Source organism: Cottoperca gobio, chromosome 13 (assembly GCF_900634415.1).
Source record: "Cottoperca gobio chromosome 13, fCotGob3.1, whole genome shotgun sequence".
Classification (NCBI taxonomy): Eukaryota; Metazoa; Chordata; class Actinopteri; order Perciformes; family Bovichtidae; genus Cottoperca; species Cottoperca gobio.
In genome coordinates this window covers 20908117-20936015 of record NC_041367.1, presented here as the reverse complement: position 1 = coordinate 20936015, position 27899 = coordinate 20908117, and the positions used below count along the sequence as shown (strand labels likewise).

Below are 27899 nucleotides of genomic sequence, written 5' to 3'. Positions count from 1 at the left end.
TGGAGGATAGAAGATGGGTGGTACAACAGGAAAGACAAAAGTCAAGACAAATCCAGTGTCTAAGCAAAGCAAGAAGGAAACGTGGAGCAAAGAAACCCACAAGCGAAGTTCATGATTCCAGCGACAAACCGAAGGATGGAGACAGATGTAAGCCAACAGTTCCCAGCAGAAGTCTTTACTATGATTCAACATGACATGCTGTGGTCAAGAGGAGTCAAAACTGCTCTCCTGAAACAGCTCACTGAACTGTGAGCGGAGGGCCTGGGCATCATCAGTACTCAAGCAGCAAGGCCACGACAGGCAGAGGAGGCAGAGAGAGGAGGCCTGTGGCTGTAGATGAGGCGAAAAAGACGACGACTTTGTCAATCCAGCAGCAGGAATGTTCCAGGTATTTGTTTTAGGCTGACTGGGCCGTCATCAACTACTGGAAGAACACATTGCATTCTATCGTCACAGAAACACACTTGAGATCCATCCACTCACCCGTCACTCATCACAACTAACTGTCTCACCTAAGCCAGGTCTCTGTCACTCAATGAAGCTGCCAGTTTTCATCAGTTTAGAGCTTCTGCAATCAATATCCCACAAGCAACTGTCCGATCGAGTTTCTCACATGTGCTGCACAAACATAAAACCAAAGAAACGCACGGTAAAAGATGCCCTCACCAATTTATTGGTATATTCCAGTATGCTCTGGGAGATAGTTGTATTTACAATGAAAGAAAATGTGTGTAAAATAAATACAATACATATATATATATATATATATATATATATATATATATATATATATATATATATATATATATATATACATATATATATATACATATATATATATTCATATAGTCTATAAATAGTTTTTCAGTATTAACCTGTTCAGTTCAATATAAATATTCTGCAGCTTTAAATAGATTGTGTGTAAACGGAGTACAAGCTACAGTATGTTGTTAGCTTTATCAGACTAATAGAGTCAACCGATAGTTCAATAAGAAGAAATCCAGTCACTGTAAAAGAAACTGGACGCTCAGCATCAACATGTGTGCAGATTTAAACAGGAACAGCTTCCTGTTTCAGTGTCAAGTGCACAATAACGCCTCTAACAAGCTGGAATTACCAGCAACGTGTTGCTTTAGCAAAGCTCTTTAAACGTCACAGGAGAAACAGAAGGTGAGTCTCGGGTTAGCACTGCTGGAACATCAGCTGAACATACTATGAACTGACAGATCACAGTTTGAACCTCTTCAACGTAACACTGAGTAGACTGCAGAGGGCCAAAGAAAAACAGACTCAATATTTAGAGCCCAACTGCACCGTAGTGGTTCAATAATGATCGAGGGTCATTTATGCTGTTATGGACCGGAAAACAAATTCAAAATCCAAGTTCAACAGTATTCTCTCCTCTTGTGCAACACTGACATCCACTAAAGATTTGAATCATTTAATTCTTCTTCCTTTGGGGCCAAAAGATTTCAAATGTAAATAATACTACCCTCTAGTCCGCCTTGATGAATAATGGATAGGATTACACAAGGATGAAGAAAGATAGCGCTCGAAGGAAGAAAGATCTTAAAAATGTGTAAAGGAGAGAGAGAAGAGGTGAGAATAAATAAGAGGAAAGGTGAGACAAGATGAAGATGGGAGGAAGTCAAAAGCGATGAGCGATGAGAGATATATATACATTTATTTCATAGACGTGACTCAAAATACAAATTAGCAGCACTCAAACATGGTAATCCCTTCTGACAGTTATAAACATGCAGAATGGTGCAGAGAAAGTCAATGATTATTTACTGTCTACCTCATTAACTGTGGCTGAAGCCAAACGGCTGTAAAATAGTCATTATTTTAAAGGAACAAGACCTTTATCACCTAACTTAACATGAGCCTAGATTTAAGTTCACTAGTAGGGTTGAATCCGTTATTTCAGAATCCATAAATACTCTATTTCCTCTGACACACGACCCTCAGCCTGAGAATCACTGGCAGAAACAGAGAAAATGACAAACAGATATCTGCAAGATGTCTCCATTGTTTTATGGCCAGAATGTTGCTTGTTGCTTTATAAAGTGTGTATGGCTGATGTGTTAGCAAACAGTTGCCTATTTACACATCCAGTAGACACAGAGCAACATTAGTATTACGTTGAGTCGTGTTTTGTGTCCACCCGATGAGTCCAGTATTCACTCTGCTCATTGCTCTGTCTCTACAAACGTCTGTTTAGCTGCTTGATGTTGCACTTTCTTCTCCAGCTACTCAATAACCTTGTTTGTCAAGACATCAGTCAACAGGGTCGATGAGAGTTTGCACTTTATGAGAACAAAACAATGAGCTCAAAGAGGCTAAAGAGCTAAGTGGACCCAAGGGGAACTGCAGAATTGTGTTCACTACAACCGAGCCCTTTCACAATACACAAAGTCATGTTATCCATTATAAGAAGAATAGAAAATATGACTCGTTGAGCTTCCAACACAGCTGCTTTGTGACAGCAGAGATTATGTGAATGTATAAAAATGTAAATTTTAATAATGATCAGTTTCACTCACGTGGTCTGGTCGTTGGTGAACTCCAGCTCTCCTCGGGCGTCCTCGTAGTCCTCCCCAGCCTTGGCAGTGCCTGACTCGGTGCTGTACGGCAGGATGACGGTGCCTCGGGCACCTGAGTTGCGCACCACGGACACCTCCATGGTGCCCACGCTCTCATTCACTCGCACCATGCGCTCGCTGAACGTGAAGATGCCAGCATGGTCGTCATCCAGGATGGTCACCGTAGCGACCAGGGGCTCAACCAAGCGACCTTTGGGGGTGGCACCCACTTCATCGCTCTCGAACATTCCTTCTGCGTCGCCAACGCGCAGATTCAGCAGGCGTACAAAGAAGTGCTCGTCTTCTTCGAATATGTCGTCGTCGATTATACCGACCTGGAGACGCAGAGAGACAGAAAGTCTTTATCTTTAGATGTGAATGATTAGATGATGAAAAACGGCACTCTGACACCTGTAATGTTTCTCAAATGTTTCCACAAGTTCCATACACAAGAAATGAAACAGAAAAAGATAACTCTCTTATTGTTCTTGCAAAAACAGTGAAGAATCACTCCAAGTGCTTCTGGCACTGAGTAATAGTGGTCTGAATATACTGAATTTGAAGAAAATACACTCCGCCAGAATTTCTTTGTTGAAAAAGATGTATGAAGATGGGTATAGCTGGTAGTCCCGAGCTGAAATACACAATAGAAACATAGAACCAAGTGTTATCAAGTTCACCACCAAATTTCAGATAAAAAGGATAAAAACTTAATTTATTAGACAGGTTTGTCTAAGAGTAACACCAGGCGTACACCAACTGTGCAATATGTACATGTACTGTACATATTATAATATTTATTAATAAATGTTATTTTTATCTATTTATAAATAACTATTATATACCCATATTCCCTGTTAGTAGTAATCACACAGAGTAAGTGAAGTATAAAGACATTTTTTCTAATATTTGTATGTTATTTTTGTATTTATTTCTGTACAATAAATAATAAATAATATTTTGGAAAAAACATTTATTTTGAAAAAACAAACCAAGGGAAGTGACGCATCTAACGAAAGAGGCACTCATTTTCTATACGATGCGCGCGCCACCAGGACGCTGAGCTGGTCCAGGGTCAGTCTATAACAAAAGAAGAGGGTGGGCACTTTCTTATCAAGTTGACACTCATTGGCTCATGAAGGTTGTAAAAAACCCATCGAAGCTCCGATTGGCTCAAATGAAGTGTCAATCTAATGCTGAGAGCCCACGCTAAAACCAGGAAGTGTCTGAACTGTGATGAGCGGACGAGATATTAAGTTATGACTGTTTATGATCACACAATGTAAAAATTGATCAGCTGATTTCACAGATTGCAACACCTGTTCATGGACTTTTATCGATGTGACGATGTTCACAGTGAATATAATTTTACCGGAAACGAACGTGTGTACATCTGGCAATGCCTTAGAAGCATCTTTTTCAAAATATTTCTGAAAAGAGGATATATATGAGGCTTTATAGGTAAGTGGGCTCCAAGTTATGATTTTGATTTTGAGTGTACTTGCTAGTTTGAGGAGCTGATTGTACCGCTGTTGTGATTTTCATTTCGATATTAAAATAGACGAGATTCTAAGCATTTTTTTCAGAATTCAAAAAAGTACATGTACAGACGCAATAAAACTCCTGATGAGCCCGCCGGCGGGCCCGCACAACAGGCAAATAAACAAAGCAATTTTACAAAATTGTTTTTTGTGTCTTTGCCTCGGACAGACGACTTAAATGACTTAAATTTAGTTTTGATGGCTGAACCCGCGTCGCTTTGCTTCAAATCAAATCAAATTTATTTATATAGCCCAAATATCACAAATTATACATTTGTCTCAGTGTGCTTTACAGACTGTACAGGATACGACACCCTCTGTCCTTAGACCTTCGCATCGCACAAGGAAAAACCTCCTAAAAGAAACCCCATAATTAAAGGGGGAAAAATGGAAGAAACCTCAGGGAGAGCAACTGAGGAGGGATCCCTCTCCCTGGACGTGCAATAGATGTCGTGTGTACAGGATAAACAACATAGTACGAATACAACATTTGACAGAAATTATGTTTTGTTGAAAAAAGAGAAAGTACGGATGAATCCAGGAAAATGTCAAAAAGGCTTCCCAGTGTACAGCAGGACCAGGGCAGCAGGCACAGCCACGATTCCTGATCCTGACGTAAACTTTATCAGTGGCAATCTGCCACATGAGAGACACAGAAACTCCGGGGATGAAACCCACACTGTAGACTCAACTAACAGCCAAAGTTTTGATGTTGGGGAACATTTCCCAGAGAAGTGATCAGAAGTCGGTAAGAAGGATTTAATTTGCTGATCCTGAAAGCACTCACTACACCGGAGGAAATCCTGCAGCATGTGCTCCATCAGCACCAGCAGCGACGTGCTGTGAATGACTTAAAGTTACGATAGATCGCCCTCAGTGTTATTCTGTCCAAATCACAGACAGCCTTCAGATTTTTCCATCATTAAATATTATTTATATATTACTATTTCACTAAAATAATAAAATAAAAGTGCAAAATAGACAGTGATACATATACATATATGTGTGTGTTTTGAGATAGCATACACCCGCCATACATCCATCCATCCATCCATCCATCCATCGTCTACCGCTTATCTGGGGTCGGGTCGCGGGGGCAGCAGCTCCAGTAAGGAACCCCAATCTTCCCTTCTCCGGGCCACATCTTCCAGCTCCGACTGGGGGATACTGAGGCGTTCCCAGGCCAGTGAGGAGATATAATCTCTCCACCGAGTCCTGGGTCTTCCCCGGGGTCTCCTCCCAGCTGGACGTGCCTAGAACACCTCCCTAGGGAGGCGCCCAGGTGGCATCCTTACTAGATGCCCGAACCACCTCAACTGGCTCCTTTCAACGTAAAGGAGCAGCGGCTCTACTCCGAGTCTCTCACGGATGGCTGAGCTTCTCACCCTATCTCTAAGGGAGACGCCAGCCACCCGTCTGAGAAAACCCATTTCGGCCGCTTGTACCCATGATCTCGTTCTTTCGGTCATGACCCAGCCTTCATGACCATAGGTGAGGGTAGGAACGAAGATCGACCGGTAGATTGAGAGCTTTGCCTTCTGGCTCAGCTCTCTTTTCGTTACAATGGTGCGGTAAAGCGACTGCAGTACCGCCCCCGCTGCTCCGATTCTCTCGCCAATCTCTCGCTCCATTGTCCCCTCACTCGCGAACAAGACCCCTAGGTACTTGAACTCCTTCACTTGGGGTAAGGGCTCATTCCCTACCCGGAGTAGGCAATCCACTGGTTTCCTGCTGAGAGCCATGGCCTCAGATTTTGAGGTGCTGATCCTCATCCCAACCGCTTCACACTCGACTGCGAACCGATCCAGTGACTGTTGAAGGTCATAGACCGATGATGCCATAAGGACCACATCATCTGCAAAGAGCAGCAACGAGATCCTCAGGCCACCGAACTACAACCCCTCTCCTCCACGACTACGCCTCGATATCCTGTCCATGAAAATCACGAACAGGATTGGTGATAAAGCGAGTCCGACTTTCTGCCGAGTATCCGGACACAACTCTCGCTTTGGGCGTACAGGGATTGGATGGCCCTCAGAAGTGACCCCCTCACCCCATACTCCTGCAGCACCTCCCACAGTATCACCCGGGGGACCCGGTCATACGTCTTCTCCAGATCCACAAAACACATGTAGACCGGATGGGCGTACTCCCAGGTCCCTCCAGGATCCTTGCCAGAGTAATGAGTTGGTCCGTTGTTCCACGACCAGGACGGAATCCACATCAGATGATATGATTACAAAATCGATCATTGACCTTTGGCCTAGGGTGCTCTGGTACCATGTACACTTATGAGCATCCTTATGTTCGAACATGGTGTTTGTTATGGCCATTCCATGACTATCACAGAAGTACAACAACAAACGACTGTTCGGGTTTAGATCAGGGACGCCGTTCCTCCCAATCATGCCTCTCCAGGTGTCTCCATCGTTTCCCACGTGTGTGTTGAAGAATCCCAGCAAGACTATGGAGTCCCCTACTGGAGCCCCCTGCAGTGCTCCATTCAGGGTCTCCAAGAAGGCCGAATACTCCGAACTGCGGTTTGGGGCATAGGCACAAACAATAGTCAGAGCTTTCCCCCCCATAACCCAAAGGCGTAGGGAGTTCACCCCGGGGTCCACCGGGGTGAACTCCAACATAGCGGTGCTCAGCCGGGGACTTGTGAGTATCCCCACACCCGCCCGACGCCTCACACACTGCCACCCGTGTGATAGCGCACCCGACCCAAGTGGTTTTTCCCATGAGTGGTGGGCCCACAGGATGGATGGATGGGAGGCACCTTCTTCGGGCTGTGCCCGACTGGGCTCCGTGGCAAACCTGGCCACCAGGCGCTCGCTGTCGGGCCCTCCCTCTGGGCCTGGCTCCAGATGGGGGACCCGGGTTTCCTCCGGGCAGGGTCTCTCCTTTCCTTTCCCTTTTGTTCATGAAGTAGTTTTGAACCATTCTTAGTCTGGCCCCTCGCCTGAGACCAATTTGCCTTGGGAGACCCTACCAGGAGCACTAGGCTCCAGACAACACAGCTCTCAGGTTCATAGGGACACACAAACCTCTCCACCATGATAAGGTGATGGTTCCCAGAGAGAGTTCCATACATACACAGTTTATTCTGCAGAATCCTTTTAGTCAAGAAACGGAGCTCTGGATATGGAATTGTATTTTACAGGATCTGATATTTAATGTTTTCTCTATAAGAAGCCACCAGAAAAAGTATCCCGTCTTGTGTGATTATTATGTGAACTGCAGTTTAATTTTAAGAATTTAAAGTGAACATCAATCCTGGTCTGAAAGCTTGTGCTAAATATTGAGAAGAGGCAGGGCAGACAAATAAACAGAGGCTCCAGTTACATCTCTCATGTATTGAGAGATTGTTATCATCCAATCATGCCACCGCGCATTAACTTAAGGTGGGTGCTCCCAAATCAGATCAGGTTGGCATTGTAATCCAATGAGCCAGATCACGTCCTGCCATGTGTTCACATTTAAAACATATTCTGGATGGAGTCTGTCACGATGCAATATTAAGAGATGATGAAGGCAAAAATGTGCTTCCTTGATGATATAAATTCCAGGTAAATGTTTCAACAATCAAGGCACTAAAGGGAGGATTGAAGTTGTTCCTTAAACCTGCAATAACGTTTATCGAACACAAAGAAATGTAATTTCTTAAATATGAGTATTTGCTGTTTTTTGTTTTTGTCAGTTTGAAGACATCCCCTCGGAGTGCATGAGATCAGATCTTTTCTTGGACTATTTTCTCAAATTGTATTGATTAATTGAATTTCTAATTAACACTGTTGTATGTTTTAAGGCCAAACATGAGAAAATACATAAATGTATATTTGATATATCAGGTGCTGCTGTCTTTAACAATAAATCTGCAAACCAAAGCTTTCATATAAACTCCTCTTCATCGTGAATAAGGGTAAAAAGCAACAGGACAGTAACTCTGCATCATTGTCTAGTAGAGAGGTGAGATTGTTTTTATAATAGATTGTTGCACGACCTTTCACACATGACAACCTTGAAGTACTATGAGGCATGTATTCAGTTAGACTTGTTGGTCAAGCTTGAGATATTATTGTCCAATATTCAGCTGAAAAAAGGCAAACAAACAAAAACTTCCACTGGTTTTGATCTGAGACCTGAACAACTTAACGGTGTCTATTCGTCCACCTGCCACACATTTCATATTATATATGTACTGGTTATACTGTTTACATTTTCAGAAAATCATCCATGGTTAAGTGAGGTCAAATAAAATGTTATTTATATAGTACCAAATCATAACAGAAATTATGTCATGACACTTTTCATAAAGAGCAGGTCGAGACCGTACTTACTGTTTAACTGTCTGTTATATTGTTTCTTTTGTAAAAAACAATATTCAAAAGTGTTCTATTCTTTTCTATTTCACTACATTAACCACGAGACACATGTAGCGTAGTTAGCACATCCCGTACGCATTTGAATCCTGTTTCCCAACATTAAATAGAACGGTCATATATGTCGCTTTGGAAGTCACTGACAGACGACCTATTCTGTCGCTTAGGTAAGATGACGTGTTGGCTGAAGGAAACAATCAGTTATCATTTGCATCAATATTCTTAGACTTTAGAATAACTGGCAGCACTGTTACAAGCTGCACTTCCATTTCATCTGTGACGCCAATTAGATTCATTCTGTAACTCGAATGAATGGCTGTCTTTTTTTTTTAAAGAACAATTATGACTCTTGGTTAAAACAAAGAGAGCTGACACGGAGGCCATTGGTTGGTTCTATCAGGCCGATTTATTTTTAGTCTAATCAGTAGAGAATAGAGTCACACAGTGGAAGTGAGTGAGACATTCAAGTTTAATTGGTTTCTCTGCTGCTCATTTCTGGCACCGTGATCAATGAAATCCACTGGTATGCCGTTGAAATGGATGATTCTGACCTTTTTAATGTACTCACTAAGTGCTTCGCCATCCATTACCTCATGGGAGATGAGCCAATTTATAGTCTTGTGTGATTTCTGTTATGTCCAGCCCTCCCCGTGCTTCCTTTATGTAACTTTTCAGGCTCTTGCATCACTTTCCTCTCATCCAGCACTCACACTTCCTTTGATCTCTCATCAAACTTTCAATCTGAAGAGAGATTACCCGGCTCACTGCGTCTTTACTTGTGCACTCATCCTATGTGCTTTTCATTCACACAGCATAGTGAACTTCAAAAAGCAATATTCTTGGTTTCTTCAGTTCAGATTGCAGAAAAAAATGGAGATTGGAAACATCTGTAGTTTTCAGATTAGACTCAAAATGAGTCAATAGTGCTGAAGTACCAGATGGTTTTTAATGGTAAATTTTAATAGAATTAATGTATTCATGTTTCCTTGCATTATTCAAAGCATTACATTTATGCTTTCTGTATAATGTATTTGAAAAAGAACACACTAATCTGTTCCAAAATGGAAAGATTGATGTTACATTTCTCTTCCTATAAAACATCTCCACATTCAATTAGTTAGAAATAATTTCCATTGTGCTATTCTCCTTTCAGCAGCTGTTCTGAATCGTTACACCTGTTATATAGTCTTTACACTTGTTACGTGTTAGTTTACCGCACCGTTGTGACGAAAAGAGAGCTGAGCCAGAAGGCAAAGCTCTCAATATACCGGTCGATCTTCGTTCCTACCCTCACCTATGGTCATGAAGGCTGGGTCATGACCGAAAGAACGAGGTCGCGGGTACAAGCGGCCGAAATGGGTTTTTCTCAGACGGGTGGCTGGCGTCTCCCTTAGAAATAGGGTGAGAAGCTCAGCCATCCGTGAGAGACTCGGAGTAGAGCCGCTGCTCCTTTACGTTGAAAGGAGCCAGTTGAGGTGGTTCGGGCATCTAGTAAGGATGCCACCTGAGCGCCTCTCTAGGGAGGTGTTCTAGGCACGTCCAGCTGGGAGGAGACCCCGGGGAAGACCCAGGACTCGGTGGAGAGATTATATCTCCTCACTGGCCTGGGAACGCCTCGGGATCCCCCAGTCTGAGCTGGAGGATGTGGCCCGGAGAAGGGAAGATTGGGGTTCCTTACTGGAGCTGCTGCCCCCACGACCCGATCCCGGATAAGCGGTAGACGATGGATGGATGGATGGACTTGTTAGTTTTCCTATTGATTTGTAAATAATTGTATTAGTTTATAAGGCACTACATGGCCATGCACCAGACTACCTCACATAAATGCTTTTGTATTGAACCAGGCAGGTTCTTATTCTAAGCTGTTCCACAAAGCAGAACATAAACATTTGAAGATGCTGCTTTCAGCCGTTATGCTCCTGGAACAGCTTTCCAGAGGATCTGAGAGGAGCAGAAAATATTCATATTTTTAAACGTAAACCCATCTTTTTAGTCTGGCTCTTATGTGGTGTTTTATATTTCTATGGTTTTATTATTTATATTTATTCCATTATCATCTTTATTTGACTGTATTTTGTTTTATTAACATTGATGATTATATCTTATTGTTTTATTTTATTAACATTTTACTAGTTTTAACATCCTAATTTTTGTCAATTGCCTGTGAAGCACTTTGAAGTGCATTTGATTTGTTCGAAAGGTGCTATATAAATAAGGTTTAATTTATTGATTGAAGTAGCCGTCCATGGCTGTCATAAATACTGAAATATTAAATGTGTGTGCGATGCTGAATGAATGTTTTAGTAAATGTGAGATCTAAAGTAATCACAGACGTTCTGTTTAGTTATGTTGTGGAACACAAAACCAAAACAATGAACTGAAAGGTTCTATAAAGTTCTGTGGAGCTGAGGGGAACGTTATATAACATTATATATAGTGATTTAATTTATTGTTAATATTAAACTATTGATCAGAACAGCTTTAAACGACTCGCCATCTTTTCAAACTTTTATTTCTGTTAATTATTGATAAATACAGGTTTATATCTGTGACCTAAATATAGAGTAATCACAACAGTGATTCATCAGAGGCACTAACTAGAGCTACAGTATAGCAGCAACAACGGCAGCCGTTAGCAGCAGTACTAGTAGACACTGTGGAGAAGCAGATAGCAGCAGTACTAGTAGACACAGTGGAGGAGGAGCAGATAGTAGCAGTACTAGTAGACACTGTGGAGGAGCAGATAGCAGCAGTACTAGTAGACACTGTGGAGGAGGAGCAGATAGTAGCAGTACTAGTAGACACTGTGGAGGAGGAGCAGATAGTAGCAGTACTAGTAGACACTGTGGAGGCGCAGATAGTACCAGTACTAGTAAACACTGTGGAGGAGCAGATAGTACCCGTACTAGTAGACACTGTGGAGGCGCAGATAGTACCAGTACTAGTAAACACTGTGGAGGAGCAGATAGTAGCAGTACTAGTAGACACTGTGGAGGAGCAGATAGTAGCAGTACTAGTAGACACTATGGAGGAGCAGATAGTAGCAGTACTAGTAGACACAGTGGAGGAGGAGCAGATAGTAGCAGTACTAGTAGACACTATGGAGGAGCAGATAGTAGCAGTACTAGTAGAGACAGTGGAGGAGGAGCAGATAGTAGCAGTACTAGTAGACACTGTGGAGGAGCAGATAGTAGCAGTACTAGTAGACACTGTGGAGGAGCAGATAGTAGCAGTACTAGTAAACACTGTGGAGGAGCAGATAGTAGCAGTACTAGTAGACACTGTGGAGGAGCAGATAGTAGCAGTACTAGTAGACACTGTGGAGGAGCAGATAGTAGCAGTACTAGTAGACACTGTGGAGGAGCAGATAGTAGCAGTACTAGTAGACACTGTGGAGGAGGAGCAGATAGCAGCAGTACTAGTAGACACTGTGGAGGAGGAGCAGATAGTAGCAGTACTAGTAGACACTGTGGAGGAGGAGCAGATAGTACCAGTACTAGTAGACACTGTGGAGGAGGAGCAGATAGTAGCAGTACTAGTAGACACTGTGGAGGAGGAGCAGATAGTAGCAGTACTAGTAGACACTGTGGAGGAGGAGCAGATAGTAGCAGTACTAGTAGTATTATGAATATTTTTAGTGATGGAACACATAGCACGAACAGCTTACTAACAATTAACTGCAGTAATATTAGTTATTGTCATACTGGTTAAAGGGTCTAAGGGTGATACAAAGCTGTGTAAATAAGTAGTAAAAGTAAAACAATGGTATATAATGGAATATAACTAAATATATTAATAAATATATAGATAGGGTAGGCGGTTTATTGTTGCCGTCATTGGGCAAATATTCCATAATAACCTTTCAGCACATTGTAATTGAAGTATTTCCCCAGTACAGGACTGTAAAGCCCTCTGAGATGACACACTGTGATTTGAGGCTCTAGCTAGATACAATATCAGCGAAGCGTTCCAGAGATGGAGAGAAAATGTTGCCAACAGCCTCCTGCTAACCGTAGCAGTGAGCTGCCGACAGATCTTTCTTGTACACTTGATGATTAACACTTGAATTACAATATGCTGAAAGGATATCATGGTACTGTTGCCCAGCGACGCCAACATTTGAACATAATAAACACACAATGCAAAAGCCGGGCTGGAAATGCATGTTTTCTTTTATTATTTTATACATATTGTAAGTTTTTTGTAAGAAATTGTAAAGATGTTTAGCTCCAATCACATTTTCAGGAACATCCTGTAACAATAAGCTGCGTTCTATGCTCCACATACAGTAAAGCACAGCTAATGTAGAGATTAGTAGTAGTTTAATTAGTAACAGTGGGATTTTTCTGTCCTCTCCTTCAATCTCAACATCTGTCTCTCCTCAGCCTCACGCTATCTCTCCTGCTGGGACTCTCATTATTCTCCCCCCTCTCCCCCGTTGCTCTGATCTCCTCCGATATCTTTCCAGATTTAAAACTCCACTGCAGGTTCCTCAGCAGCCTGAAGCATGTTGATGCAGCTCCATACAGTAAAACTGTCTCAGTCCAGAGATCCTCCCGCACCACATCAAGTTATCTGGTAACTTATTGTGTGAATCCGGCTTCTGTGTTTGAGAGGCTGCCATGTTCATATTCAGAGGCAGAAATGTATCAGCTTCTATCTCCAATCTTTCAACAACGACAACTTTGAGCTCAGAGCTTTTGGGATGACAGATATCCTGTTTCATAATGCAGATGATATTCTACTTCTTCACTTTCCCCACAGGGATCATTAAAGGTTAATCACATTTCCAAAAAACTTGAATTAATCTTTTAATAGTGTGGTCCCCTCCCTTACTGTTAGTTTAAACCCAAACCTGATATTATGAAGGACAGAGTCCCGAAGCAGGACTCTTAAAGTGTGTAGTGACTTAACAGGTGACAGACGAAGTAAATATGGATGCATTATATAATTGAACTTAAGGACTACCATTATGCGTCTGCGTGATGCAGAAAAACTAGTCCATGCATTTGTTACTTCAAGGCTGGATTACTGCAACTCATTGTTATCAGGTTGTCCCAAAAAGCAGCTTAAGATTCTTCAGTTGATCCAAAATGCAGCGGCACGTGTATTGACAAGAACAAGGAAACAGGATCATATTACTCCTGTATTAGCTGCTCTGCACTGGCTCCCGGTAAAATACAGAATAGAATTCAAAATCCTTCTCCTGACCTACAAAGCAATTAATGGTCAGACTCCAGCATATCTTAAAGATCTCATAGTACCCTATAAAACAACTAGAGCATTACGCTCCCAGACTGCAGGGTTACTGGTGGTTCCTAGAGTCTCTAAGAGTACAATGGGAGCCAGAGCCTTCAGCCATCAAGCTCCTCTCCAGTGGAACAAGCTTCTAGTTTGTGTTCGGGAGGCAGACACCCTCTCCACATTTAAGAGCAGGCTAAAGACTTCACTTTTTGATCAAGCTTATAGTTAGGGCTGGCTCTTTTTCAACACAACATAATTTCTGTCAAATGTTGTATTTGTACTATGTTGTTTATCCTGTACACACGACATCTATTGCACATCTGTCCGTCCTGGGAGTCCGTCCTGGGAGAGGGACCCCTCCTCAGTTCCCCCTTTAATTGTGGAGTTTCTTTTAGGAAGTTTTTCCTTGTGCGATGCGAGGGTCTAAGGACAGAGGGTGCCGTATCCTGTACAGTCTGTAAAGCACACTGAGACAAATGTATAATTTATGATATTGGGCTATATAAATACATTTGATTTGATTTGCGTGCAATTAGTTTGATTATTATTTGGTCAAAATATCATATTGAAAAGATAAAAATGAATGTAACACTCATTACATGTATCTGTTGTGACACTGTGCTCATTTAATTTCCTACAATATCTTGCAACACAAAAGGGTTTTCACTGATGTGACGTTTATTTTCTCAATGAATTGTTTTGGTCTGTAAAAGATAAATTGCCCACAATAAGTTTTGATCAGTGGGTCTGTTCTGGAGAGGAGAACTCTGTGGATAATTTACCTCCTGAACACTGAAGGAATCCTAACGGGAGAAGCAGGCTGCAGAGATAAACTCCCATGATCCCACGCAGCATCACAACGCCACCAAACTCCATCTGTTGTTATTGTTTTAATTAACAGACCCCGTGTTGCAGAAAATTACACATGGTGTTGGACCATGTCTGAAAGCAGCCTAATATTTATCTATAAGACAACTCCAAAGACACTTGGACATGGGGACTGGAGGAGCCGGGCTTCCATTCCGATTAATGGAGCACCCGCTCTTCCTCCTGAGACACAGCTGAGTGTTCCCACTGTGTTCACTCACCTTTATCTCTCTGCGAGTCTCTCCAGGTTTGAACACCAGCGTTCCTTCGCTGTAATCATAATCCGAGCCAGCGTTGGCTGAACCGTCCTCTGTCTTGTAGTCCACATAGAAGGTGTTCTCTCCCAGACCCCCTGAACAGCAGGAATAAAACACACTTTCTCATTTAAATGAAATCAATGAATGCATCTGTGCATAAAAACATATTCAAATAAACTGTAATGTTTACACTTCAGTTATATATAGAGATTGTCCTGCATTGAGAAGAGCTTTTATAAATCTTATATAAAGTCAGATTTTTACATCCTGCTCTGATCTGTTTCTCATAATTATTGCAAAGTTATTGCTTGAAGTTTATAATATACGGAAGTTAAACTCTGTAGTGGAGATTAGACCTAAACAAGGGTTAGGGTTAGGGTTAAAATACAAATGAAGTAGCAATGGCCATCACTGTGGGGTAATATTGAAACTGTGTCTTTAATCCAGTGGTGGAATGTACTTCTACTAAAGTACAATGTTTTTTAGCTATTTGTACTTTTGTCCATTTTCTGCTACTTTATACTTCTACTCACTACATTTCTACATTCATCTGGCAGATATAGTTACTTGTTATTTTTCCAGTCTTATTTTTATTCAACACTTTATTATAAAATCTTAGAAAATAGGATACCATATACTATTATAATAAATAAATAAAGTAGTAGCTTAAGTAAGATTTTTAATGCATGACTTCACTTTTCCCTAAAGGGGAAGGGTGGTGTGTGCATTGATAAGTCACCACACTGCAGTTGTTGCTTATTGCTTCAAGTTTGGGATTGCAGAAAAAGTATCTGACGAATTGAGAGAATACAACTTGAACAGAGTCGTTTCAATACAAGCATTCATTTCAAGAACAGAAACAAGTCTTAGCCTCTTTTAACTTATTTATGTGAAGCTTATTTGTTTCAGTACCGTGGCAGACTACAGCCAGCCTCAGAATGCCGCAGTTCTCCATGCACTGACTGTGGGCGCTTTCAAAGGAGATGCGGCTACATATCCCCACGTCGTCTCCTTCTTCTGGTGCTTCCTCGTCGGTTACAGCTGTGCGCCGAGCGTTGTCGGCTGCGTGCTTCTTCAGGACGTTTCCAGCTCCGATCATCATACGAGTTGCCTTGATGGAGAGAGGAGGAGGTGTTAAGAGAAACAACAGACCGCATTTCTTTCACATTTGTTGCCTTTTCCTAAACGTTCAAATCAAGAAATAGACAGGACTGGAATTTCTTAAATGTAATGTGTCGTTGTCATTTACTTCAGTAAAAGTACTCGTGCCACACTGTGAAAATACTGTCATGAGTAAAAAGTTACTTTAGTAAAATTCTGTAAGTAATCAAGGAAATGTAGTTAAAGTATTAAAAGTGTAAAAATGTCTATACTGTTATATATTATATCATTAGATTATTATGACTCATGCACTAATGTAACATTTTACTCTTGTAGTTGGTTTAGATGGAGCTCATTTACATTATTAATTTATGATTATTTATATTCTGGATTAATCTGCTAAATATTTACGATCAAAAATAGTGAACAGTTTCTGAAATCGACTAATTGTTTGTAAAAAGTGGATTCACAAATGCATGTTAGAAAGTTGGAAGATCGAAGATATTCACAAATTGTAACAGTCTGCTTGTTCTTTAGTGTCCTGTTTATGTTCACTCCCCCTTGTTATATGTCTAGTGGTACTTCCTGTCTGTGTCTTTACCCTCCCCTTCTGATTGTTAATGTGTTCCTCCTGTGTCCATTTACTCTGCCCTTGTGTTTCTGCCTTTCTCCCCAGCTGTGTCTTGTTCCCTCGTTTGGTGTCTGTGTATTTATCCCTGTCTGCCCCATTGTCATTCATGTTACGTGCTATGTTACTCCCTGCCGCCTCTGCAGACACCGGCCGTCTCCCTGCTGCCTCTGCAGACCCCGGCTGTTCCCCAGCTGCCCCTCGAGGCCCTAGTCCCTGCTGCCGGGCCGCGACAACGGCCTGTTTCCGCTGTTGGGCTGCAACAGCCTCCAGTTCCTGCTGCCGGGCCGTGACAGCCCCCTGTTTCTGCTGCGAGGGCCGCGACAGCCCCCTCGGGACCCCAGCCCCTGTGATCCCTCTGTCCCTCGGGACCCCAGCCCCTGTGATCCCTCTGTCCCCTCTCTTCCCGAGACCCCTTCGCTCCCCTCTCTTCCAGAGACCCCTTTGCTCTCCTCTCTTCCCGAGACCCTAGTGCTTCCTCCAGCCCAGACTCCACGCCGGCCTCCTGAGCGGCTCCGCCCGCATCCTGGCCGGCCTCCGCGCCGGCCTCCCCGTCCGCATCCTGCCTGGCCTCCCTGCCGGCCTCCCCGCCGGCGTCCTGAGTGGATCCGCCCGCATCCTGCCCAGCCGCTTCACCGCCCTTCAGAGCGGTCCGGCCTGCTTTGCCGTCCTCCAGCCCATTTCGCCGGTGTCCAGATTGGCCTCTTCCCCGGCCTTCTGCCCCACCTCCTGCGGGCCTGCGTGTCCAGCTCGTGTCCTGCTTGTGTCCTGCTCGTGTCCTGCTCGTGTTCAGCTCGTGTCCTGCTCGTGTCCTGCTCGTGTTCAGCTCGTGTCCTGATTGGTTTGTGTTTGTTTGTTACTTTGTATATTTGTACCTTGTTAGCTTCGGCTTTGTTTTCAATAAAGCTCGTTTTTTTTGTTAACATCATCGTCCAGTGAACTGCATTTGGGTCCTCACCTTCACCACACCGTGACACAAATGCTTTTTATTGAGTTGCAATTTATTCATAAATAGATGTTTCTTTTATTTGTGGAATTTGTTTGTATTTGCAGATCCGTTTTCATATTTGCAAAATATGTTTTTGAGTTTACAAATAATTCGTTTCACATTTACACACTTGCTCTGTCCTCACAAATAATATTGAGGTGTGTGTGTGTGTGTGTGTGTGTGTGTGTGTGTGTTACCTGTATGCGGTAGAAGGCTCTGCTCTTCTGTTGGTGCAGCAGTGCGTAGTAGTTGGCCAGCTCCACCAGCTGGTCCAGCTCTTTGTCAGGATATTTATGCTTCAGCTCCTTCAGGATACGAATCACCTGGAAGAGACACGATAGGACACACGTGAATAAAATATGTAAATCACACACACACACACACACACACACACTAGCAGCACACATGGCTGTTCACACAAACTCTAACTGTTGAACTTTCCTTCTCTGTAGCTGGGAGGAAGATTGGAGGAATTTATACTTCAGCTTCCAGCTCAACAACTTCCTGCAATCCTTGAACTTTCTAAAGGCACTAACTATTAGCTAATAAGCTCCAATCATTTTCAGGTTGAACTTCTGTTGAACGATGGCTTGGTTTCATGCGTGGGTTGAAAAACAACTTCATACGCTGTTGAAAACAGTTCCAAAACGTTAAGATGCAAAATGCAATGCCAACTGGATAAAGAAAGAGGACACCCTTAAATACCAGACCTGACCTACCAGAAGATTTAGGCCGAAGAATAACTGCATCCAAGAAATTCAAAGGATGAGTTCATTCAGAAAATATAAGTTTGGATATTTTTCTTGATTTTTTTTCAAGAACTTGCAGATGGTCTATAAAGAACAAAGTTTTAGCTCCAGAAACAGTAACAATTTGAACATTTGTTAATTTTCTAAACTCCACTGAGAAACATTTAAATTGATATGTTCTTTGTTCAGAGTATTTCCTGGTTTGAGCTGAGGGACGGCAGCAGCTCAGTCCAGAGGGCTTGTGAACTGGAGGGTTACCGGTATAAGACCAAATACGTGTCCGCTCCTCCTGGTCACTGCCGAGGTGCCCTTGACCTACACACTGCTCCCCGGGCGCTGTAAATATAATAGCTGCCCTCTGCTCATGTTACATGTTAGCTGCTAAGATCTGAAAATGTGTCTACATTGTAACAAATGTCCGATTTCTTTTTGGTTGACAAAACAGAATAACTTCTGGATTTAACATTTTGATCAAGCTGGCCAATAAAACCTGAGTAATTGTTCTAAATATAATGCATATTTATATAGGAAATGAGACATTCTTGTTTGAAGCGTCCACACAAGACACACTGAGCTGCTGATCTTGTTGTCTTTCATCTCCTCTCTTTCATTATGTGGATATTTCTCCATGTGTCTCATTTGTCCTCGACCTCTATGACCCTCATTATCGTATTACACACATGTTCTTCTCTCCTCTCCCCCTATCTGTGGGGAAACAACTAATCTCGTTTCAGCAGGCTATTAACAGGTTTAAATGTGGATAATGTAATCTTCCATCCCTCTGCATCTGCATGAGACAGTTAAGTGTTTTCTGTGTTCATTTAACTATCAGAACGAAGAAGAACAAAGTTTACAAAGACAATGGTATCACAAAATACAGAACAAAACATGCATCACTTTGGGAATCTAAACCGGAGCCGTTCATCACTGTTGGGGCTGAAAACAGCCCCAACATTTTATCAGCAACTTTTGCTGCAGGGAAATTATCCACTATTTTACACTCCAACCGTGTAATAATCACAGCGGCAGAAACTGTGTTTACTATGTTGAGTGCATTTTTCAACAACACAAAACATTGGAAATGAGATTAGAGACTTATGACAGAACACAGTCTGCAGGATAACGGCCTCTTCAAATGTGTTTTACAGCTTATGTGTGAATTATAGCTTTCTTCGCTCTCTTTCTCATTTCACAGTCTCTGTAAACAATCTGATGTTGAATAAATGATAGTACAGTATTTACTTGTCATTATTCTGAAATAGAAAAAAAGATCAATCACACCATGAGGGAAGGGAATGCAATACAAAACGTCTGCTTACAGTTGTAAAAAACGTGCAGAAACAGAAGAAGCTGCATAAATGTTTTGATGGCGTTCCCCTCTCACCTCTTTGCGGCTCTCGTCCAGCTCCTTGTTGCTCTCCACATTGACCATCGTGCTGTTGGAGTTGGGCAGATTGCCCCCGGCACCGACGTTATTGTCCGCAGCGCCTGCTTTGAAGTCCTGAGCTCCGCCTCCACAGTTCTCGGCGGGGACCACGGCACCCCCTCGAGGTGGGAACTTGCCGTCTATGATCATCTCCATGCCGCCCTTGTTGGGTGTCAAGTCTCCCTCGGTCTCCACGACAATGCCGTGGCGCTTGTCGGCACGGTAGCGTTTGCCCATGTACTTGTAGAAGAGGAGGCGGCGATCTGCGACCCAAGCCAGGATGACACACACTGGGAAATACAGCAGGGTCACCAGGGCCTCCCACACCTGAAACACATACAGAGTTGTCAACGCGCTAGTTTTTGATCGTAAGTAATGTAATCAAAACAAATGAATTGCACTCTGAACCTGTAGGGGGCGCTAAATCCTACATTATGTTGCTTTAAGTACAGTACTTGAGTAAATACTGAGTTACATTCCAACAGGAGACACTGAAGTTCTAGTTCTGGTTCCAAAAAAAGAGGCAAAAATGACAGCTCGACAGGGTATTTCAATATAGCTATATTTGTTTATGTCTTTGCTTGGAGATGTTACCCACAACACATGAGCAACATGTCTCCGAACCTTCACCCGAACCTTCATTTAATAATTAGACAATTGAAATTTTAAAAATTAGTTTTATAGTATATTAATATATAATTCAATATTTTCTGTTTCTGACCTGACAAAAAGTAATTCATGCCAAAAAAAGAGCCATTATTTCATGGTACCACCTGATCAGTATGTACTGTATCACTTCACCCACCTTTATGTAAGAGGGTTCATTTGGGACCAAATTAAACAAAGAATGGATCAAGTGCCCTTGAGCAAGGGCCCCCAAACTGCTTGGGGTGGCCCCTGTCACTTTGACCTCTCCCCATAAATTATGCAGGTGTGTTGAGTGCAGCAGGAATGAGTCCTAAAATGCAAAAATGATTTTTGAATTTTTGCATTCAAAGTCAACAGTCTTTGGTTAGATTCCTGAAATAAGGTCTGTGGTTAAGACAAGCTTAAGAGATTTTAATCGCTTTGTTTTACGACATAAACTACATTTGTGAAGATGCAGTATTACAAACTTTTATCTGCACATCAGCTCTAGATAACTAAATCAGCCGCAGTGCAGCAGCCAAAAGGTATTATAAAGAAACATAAAAAGCTGCACAATTACCAGTGAGAATTTGGTGAAGAACCTAACAACCGACCAGAAGGTGTCAGCCTCCGTGAATATAACACATTTAACATTTATTATTCCCCTTCCTTTTTAACTATACTGAGTCTCTCTCACCTCCACGACGCCTGGCGACATGACAGACAGGATGAGGTAGAGCCAGATGTAGGCGAAGATGCTCCAGAAGGCAGTGATGAAGAACACCCTGAGGTGTTTGATCTTGCGGGTCTGGCCTTCGGGGACCGTCCACACGCAGATCCCCAAGATCACAAACATGTTGAAGGCGGCGCTGCCAACAATTGTTCCTGGTCCCAACTCACCAGCCTTGAAGTCGTGACCGCACACCTGCAGAGAGGGAGTGTGTGAGGTTTGCATTAGGAGGGAAGAGACAGATAGCAATGAAAAGACAGAGTTACTTTCAACATGGCTTGTTTTGCCAACTGAACAGTCAATAATTAATGCTCTGCTTCGAAAATGATTAATAAGTCTGATGTTCATCAAACGTTTTGATTGAACAACATGCTCTCTGCAGATAATATCACAGTTGTAGAGATACAACTGAAAGGGAGAATTTTGTTGTGGAATAAAGACATGAAGATGATGAAGGTAGAAGAAAAGAAAGGCAGAAAGAGAGTTCTGGCGGCATCCACATAAACCTCTGTAATAGAAAGACCTAGTGGACATTGTGTGTGTGTGTGTGTGTGTGTGTGTGTGTGTGTGTGTGTGTGTGTACCTCTATAACAGACAGCAGTATCTCCGGAGCGCTGGAGCCGAGAGCCATGAGTGTCAGATTGGACACTGTTTCGTTCCAGATTCGAACCGTTGCCACTGATGTTTCGCCGTTAGGCATGGTGATGGTCACTTCCTTCTCCTGTTGGCCCACAGACACAAACACTATAAATATAACAATATTGATTCATATTTCATCAGCGCTACCTAGTTTGATCGGAGTTTACACACTGTGTTAGAGACTCCTCGGCTCTGATTGGTTGTTTTCCTGTGACGTGGTGGAGTCAGTGTTTATTATATGTGATGTTTCTGGATTCATATTACTGCTGCATTAATGTGTGTGTTGCATGTTGCTGCTGCATTAATGTGTGTGTTGCATGTTGCTGCTGCATTAATGTGTGTGTTGCATGTTGCTGCTGCATTAATGTGTTTGTTGCATGTTGCTGCTGCATTAATGTGTGTGTTGCATGTTGCTGCTGCATTAATGTGTGTGTTGCATGTTACTGCTGCATTAATGTGTGTGTTGCATGTTGCTGCTGCATTAATGTGTGTGTTGCATGTTACTGCTGCATTAATGTGTGTGTTGCATGTTGCTGCTGCATTAATGTGTGTGTTGCATGTTGCTGCTGCATGTGTGTTGCATGTTGCTGCTGCATGTGTGTGTTGCATGTTACTGCTGCATTAATGTGTGTGTTGCATGTTGCTGCTGCATTAATGTGTGTGTTGCATGTTGCTGCTGCATTAATGTGTGTGTTGCATGTTGCTGCTGCATTAATGTGTGTGTTGCATGTTGCTGCTGCATTAATGTGTGTGTTGCATGTTGCTGCTGCATTAATGTGTGTGTTGCATGTTACTGCTGCATTAATGTGTGTGTTGCATGTTGCTGCTGCATTAATGTGTGTGTTGCATGTTGCTGCTGCATTAATGTGTGTGTTGCATGTTGCTGCTGCATTAATGTGTGGGTTGCATGTTGCTTCTGCATTAATGTGTGTGTTGCATGTTACTGCTACATTAATGTGTGTGTTGCATGTTGATGCTGCATTAATGTGTGTGTTGCATGTTGCTGCTGCATGTGTGTGTTGCATGCTGCTGCTGCATTAATGTGTGTGTGGCATGTTGCTGCTGTAGATGTTTAAGGTTGTTCTTATTTGAACTCCTTTATATCCTGTTGGTAGTTTAATCTACACAAAGCATCATATTCTATAAAATCATCATGTTTGTAGCGTCTCTGTCCTGTGAGAACCACATGTCTCTAAAAAGTAAATTTTTCATTTAGATTAAGAAGTTGGAGAATTTTATCAACACATAAAGCAACACTCCATCCTTCAGTTTATGACAAACATTAACATATCTGGAGATACATGATCTTCACTGGACAGGACGGGATGAAAAATTTTAATCTGAAAAGTAACTAAAACTATCAGATAAAAGTAGTGGAGTAAAAAGTAGAAGTAAAGCTGCATAAAATGGAAATACTTCAAATGAATACTGAAGTACAGTAATTCACCTCTGATAAAGAGCAGAGGACAGACAAATGTCATTTTTCCCTCCACTGACCTTCACGTCTCCTCATCTTCCTCCTTCATACTGAACATCAGCCTCCATTCAAACCTCTCCTCTCTTTTCTACCACGCCCATTCATCACTAAGTGCTTCACATAAACTAAATATAAAACGATAAGTAACAGCAGTTAACTCAGATATAATCTGGATTATTTTATAATCCTTGTGTAACTTTCTAAATGGCTAACAACATAAATATAATTATTTATTTCCTCATTGTTATGGTGTTTTTGTTATGCCACTAACAACTAACAACTAGAGGTGATAACAAAGTACTGAAACAACATTTAGATTTTTGGTACAGTTTACATTCACTTCGGGACGGTTGAACTCGTTGTTCGGGACCGTTCTGTGACGGTGGAGCGGAAATCTGCTGTCCTTCTTTAGTTTTACTGATATTGTAATTGTGATTTGATTTGCCATATCAGAGGGAATGACAATTGTTACATCATTAATCTCATTGAAATTATTTTTAAAGATGTTTATCATGTGATTGTTTTCTTAAATCTGTAGAATATGATGAGCAGTCCAACACATCTCTGCACTACCACAATATCTCATTCAAAACAGTTTTGACATTTCGCCTTCAACAAATATTGCACCTCGTGCGATTTGAAAATTGCAGTAGGCCATATTGTGATGTCGATAAAATAGTTCAGCCTTAGTCCCAATAGATACACTTTATGATTATCATCCTCATGGGTAAACACACAGCTCTCTCTCTGAAAACAGCCGAGGGCCATTTAAACTATTATAGAGGATAAATGGATGGAGTGGGAAATCTATATTAATCCCCATTAAGGGAAGCGATCCGGCCTGGCTTGCAGTAAAGAGACCAGGACATGATGATGCAAACACAATTCTCCGGCAGCTTCACTTCCTCCGTGGACATCAAACACAATCACTAACCTTGAGCATAACAAGCTCTAATGAGTGATTAAACATGCATGTATGTATTCATACAAAGGGAGTCTATTTTGAGTTTTTTGCTTGGTCAGTTCGGTCCATTTGCAAACAACTTGAATCCACTGCCATCAACATGGCTGATTTAATGCACCATTGTCTCTGTAGATGTAAGTCAGCGCTACAGCCGGGCCAAAACCCATGAAAGGAGAGACCCTGCCCGGAGGAAGCCCGGGGCCCCCGTCTGGAGCCAGGCCCAGAGGGAGGGCCCGACAGCGAGCGCCTGGTGGCCGGGTTTGCCACGGAGCCCGGTCGGGCACAGCCCGAAGAAGCTACTGTGGTGCCTCCCATCCATCCATCCTGTGGGCCCACCACTCATGGGAAAAACCGCTGGGGTCGGGTGCGCTGTCACACGGGTGGCAGTGATGGTCAGGGACCTCGACGGACCAGACCCGGGCAGCAGAGGCCGGCTCTGGGGACGTGGAACGTCACCTCTCTGTGGGGGAAGGAGCCGGAACTAGTGCGGGAGGTGGATCGCTACCAGTTGGATCTGGTGGTGCTTACCTCCACGCACAGTCTTGGCTCTGGAACCGTACTCCTGGATAGGGGTTGGACTCTATTCTTCTCCGGAGTTGCCCAAGGTGTGAGGCGTCGGGCCGGGGTGGGGATACTCACTAGCCCCCGGCTGAGCGCCGCTACGTTGGAGTTTATCCCGGTGGACGAGAGGGTCGCCTCCCTACGCCTTCGGGTTATGGGGGGGGAAAACTCTGACTGTTGTTTGTGCCTATGCCCCAAACCGCAGTTCTGAGTATTCGGCCTTCTTGGAGACCCTGAATGGAGCCCTGCAGGGAGCTCCAGTAGGGGACTCCGTAGTCTTGCTGGGAGACTTCAACGCACACGTGGGAAACGATGGAGACACCTGGAGAGGCGTGATTGGGAGGAAGGGCCTCCCTGATCTAAACCCGAACGGTCGTTTGTTGTTGGACTTCTGTGCTAGTCATGGAATGGCCATAACAAACACCATGTTCGAACATAAGGATGCTCATAAGTGCACGTGGTACCAGAGCACCCTAGGCCAAAGGTCAATGATCGATTTCGTAATCGTATCATCTGATCTGAGGCCGCATGTTTTGGAAACTCGGGTGAAGAGAGGGGCGGAGCTGTCGACTGATCACCATCTGGTGGTGAGTTGGATCAAGGGGTGGGGGAAGACTCTGGACAGACCTGGACACTGGATCGGTTCGCAGCCGAGTGTGCAGTGGTTGGGATGAGGATCAGCACCTCCAAATCTGAGGCCATGGCTCTCAGCAGGAAACCGGTGGATTGCCTACTCCGGGTAGGGAATGAGCCATTACCCCAAGTGAAGGAGTACAAGTACCTCGGGGTCTTGTTCGCGAGTGAGGGGACAATGGAGCGAGAGATTGGCCGGAGAATCGGAGCAGCGGGGGCGGTATTACAGTCACTTTACCGCACCGTTGTGACGAAAAGAGAGCTGAGCCAGAAGGCTAAGCTCTCAATATACCGGTCGATCTTCGTTCCTACCCTCACCTATGGTCATGAAGGCTGGGTCATGACCGAAAGAACGAGATCACGGGTACAAGCGGCCGAAATGGGTTTTCTCCGACGGGTGGCTGGCGTCTCCCTTAGAGATAGGGTGAGAAGCTCAGCCATCCGTGAGAGACTCGGAGTAGAGCCGCTGCTCCTTTACGTTGAAAGGAGCCAGTTGAGGTGGTTCGGGCATCTAGTAAGGATGCCACCTGGGCGCCTCCCTAGGGAGGTGTTCCAGGCACGTCCAGCTGGGAGGAGACTCCGGGGAAGACCCAGGACTCGGTGGAGAGATTATATCTCCTCACTGGCCTGGGAACGCCTCAGGATCCCCCAGTCGGAGCTGGAGGATGTGGCCCGGAGAAGGGAAGATTGGGGTTCCTTACTGGAGCTGCTGCCCCCGCGACCCGATCCCGGATAAGCGGTAGACGATGGATGGATGGATGGACTGTTATGTATCTATCAACTGCTTGATTTAAAGAGCAAAAATACAAAAACAAAAATATTCCTGGTATTAAAGTTAAACAAATAAGGTGCTATGAGTCACCTTGAGGTACTTTCATACAACACTTTTAATTAATATTGTGTTGATGTCTGATTCCTGATCACCTGCCAGAATCTCTTCATCGTTTTGTTTGTGTGGAGGTACCTTACAATAGAGAATAAAACCCTGCCTTTATATTTACAAGCTTTACGGGTGTTATGCGTTTGCTTTAATTCTCACGCCACTGCGTGTGTCCCTTGAAGAATAAGTGCTCATACAAGGAAGCTGGGAAAAGTTAATATCAAATAAGCGTAGAAACAATTCCTATGAACACATCCGTCTTTTATCTATGTGAAGACTTTGGGCTTTAAGCATTTTTCACAATTCACAGGATACTTTAAGGACAAAATAATCAAGAACTTTGTGGAAAATGAAAATAATCCCTCATAAATTGCAATATGAACAGTATGCATGTAGGCGTTTTTAGATGCGACTGCAGTAACTCAATCAGCACAATACAACTCATAAATCTCTCACATGATTCATCCTACTTCCCCCCGTGTATTCCTCCATTCACTCGTTCTCACCTGTGACGTGATGACCTCTATGGACGCCATGAAGCGGTCTGCGATGATGGACACGCCCAGGAACATGTACATGAGGCACGCAAAGTAGACCACAGCTCTGGCCACCTGCTCGCCGACCCTGGGCCGGTTGGGCTGCCAGATGGGCAGCAGGATGCCGGGCCTGCACACCGACACTTCCCCACACTTGTCTTTCTTGCCAGGCGTGGTGCTGTTACTGTAAGACATGGAAGGCGGGAAGGAGGAGGGGAACATGGAGGGCGAGACCGACCGGGACTCGGGGTCGCTGCTGGGGTAGCTGCTGGGGTCGCTGCGCTGGGACTCCGTCTGGCCGGGAGGCAGTGGGAGGAGGAAGAGGAAGACGAGGAGGAGGAAGGGGGCGGGAGAGGCCAAGAGAGACATGGCGGCGTGTGGTTCCCACAAGAATTAGGAGGAAAAGGTGAAGCAGAGGATGGTGGGAATAGGCTGAGGAAGAGGGAGGGGGAGATGCTGCGTAGAGCTGAGGGTGGTGCGACGAGCTCACCTACAAGGGGAGAGAAAGAGAAGGAACAGAGAAAGAGCCCATAAGTGTTTTGTGACACACTGAACTGCAGACCAGACAGCCTTTCTTTCTTTTTAAAAATAACTGGTTCCTGCTAAGTTTTAGGATAAGTCTTATTCAGACTCTCAGACACACAGCAGTTAATGTGTACAATAATGTGTACAAGCAACAGAAGCAGGAAACACAAGTTCAAGTAAAAACAACTCAGAAACAGATATCAACATGTTGTTTAAACAATAAAAGACTGCACAATAAAATACAACACATCATTGTCGCGTCCGTGTTGCTAACTTTACGAACATCTAAGTCGGAAAAAACGACTTCTCAGTAAATGGGACATCAGAGGAGCATGTGAACGCACCATTGGCCTTGGCGGAGGGCTGCGCTCTCCGAGTGCCAATCCAGTTTTCAAGGAATCTGGAGAATTTAGCGACCTGAAGAATGTAATATGCTTTGACTCCTGACGTCGCCTCAGTATTTATAAAATCTTGGCTACTGTTACTGGTTTCAGATGAAGAAATATTATACAAAGAAGAGCTCAAAAGAGATGAAGACCTTGCAGCTACGCTTTTGAGA

The 27899-nt window shown here is 43.4% G+C and overlaps 1 protein-coding gene across 5 annotated transcripts in view; it reads right to left on the bottom strand.

Moving 5' to 3' along the window:
• slc8a2b (solute carrier family 8 member 2b) overlaps positions 1 to 27899 on the bottom strand; it is a 155686-nt gene that overhangs the window by 17247 nt on the left and 110540 nt on the right. For all 5 annotated transcript variants that reach the window (XM_029445860.1, XM_029445863.1, XM_029445862.1 and 2 more), the window contains 8 exons: positions 26786 to 27305; positions 21709 to 21846; positions 21093 to 21320; positions 19727 to 20095; positions 17791 to 17916; positions 15789 to 15987; positions 14841 to 14971; positions 2547 to 2920 (listed from right to left, as the gene is read on the bottom strand). In XM_029445860.1, coding sequence (XP_029301720.1) covers positions 2547 to 2920; positions 14841 to 14971; positions 15789 to 15987; positions 17791 to 17916; positions 19727 to 20095; positions 21093 to 21320; positions 21709 to 21846; positions 26786 to 27184 — 1964 coding nt within the window. In that variant the 5' untranslated portion in view covers positions 27185 to 27305. The remainder of the gene's footprint in view (positions 1 to 2546; positions 2921 to 14840; positions 14972 to 15788; positions 15988 to 17790; positions 17917 to 19726; positions 20096 to 21092; positions 21321 to 21708; positions 21847 to 26785; positions 27306 to 27899) is intronic.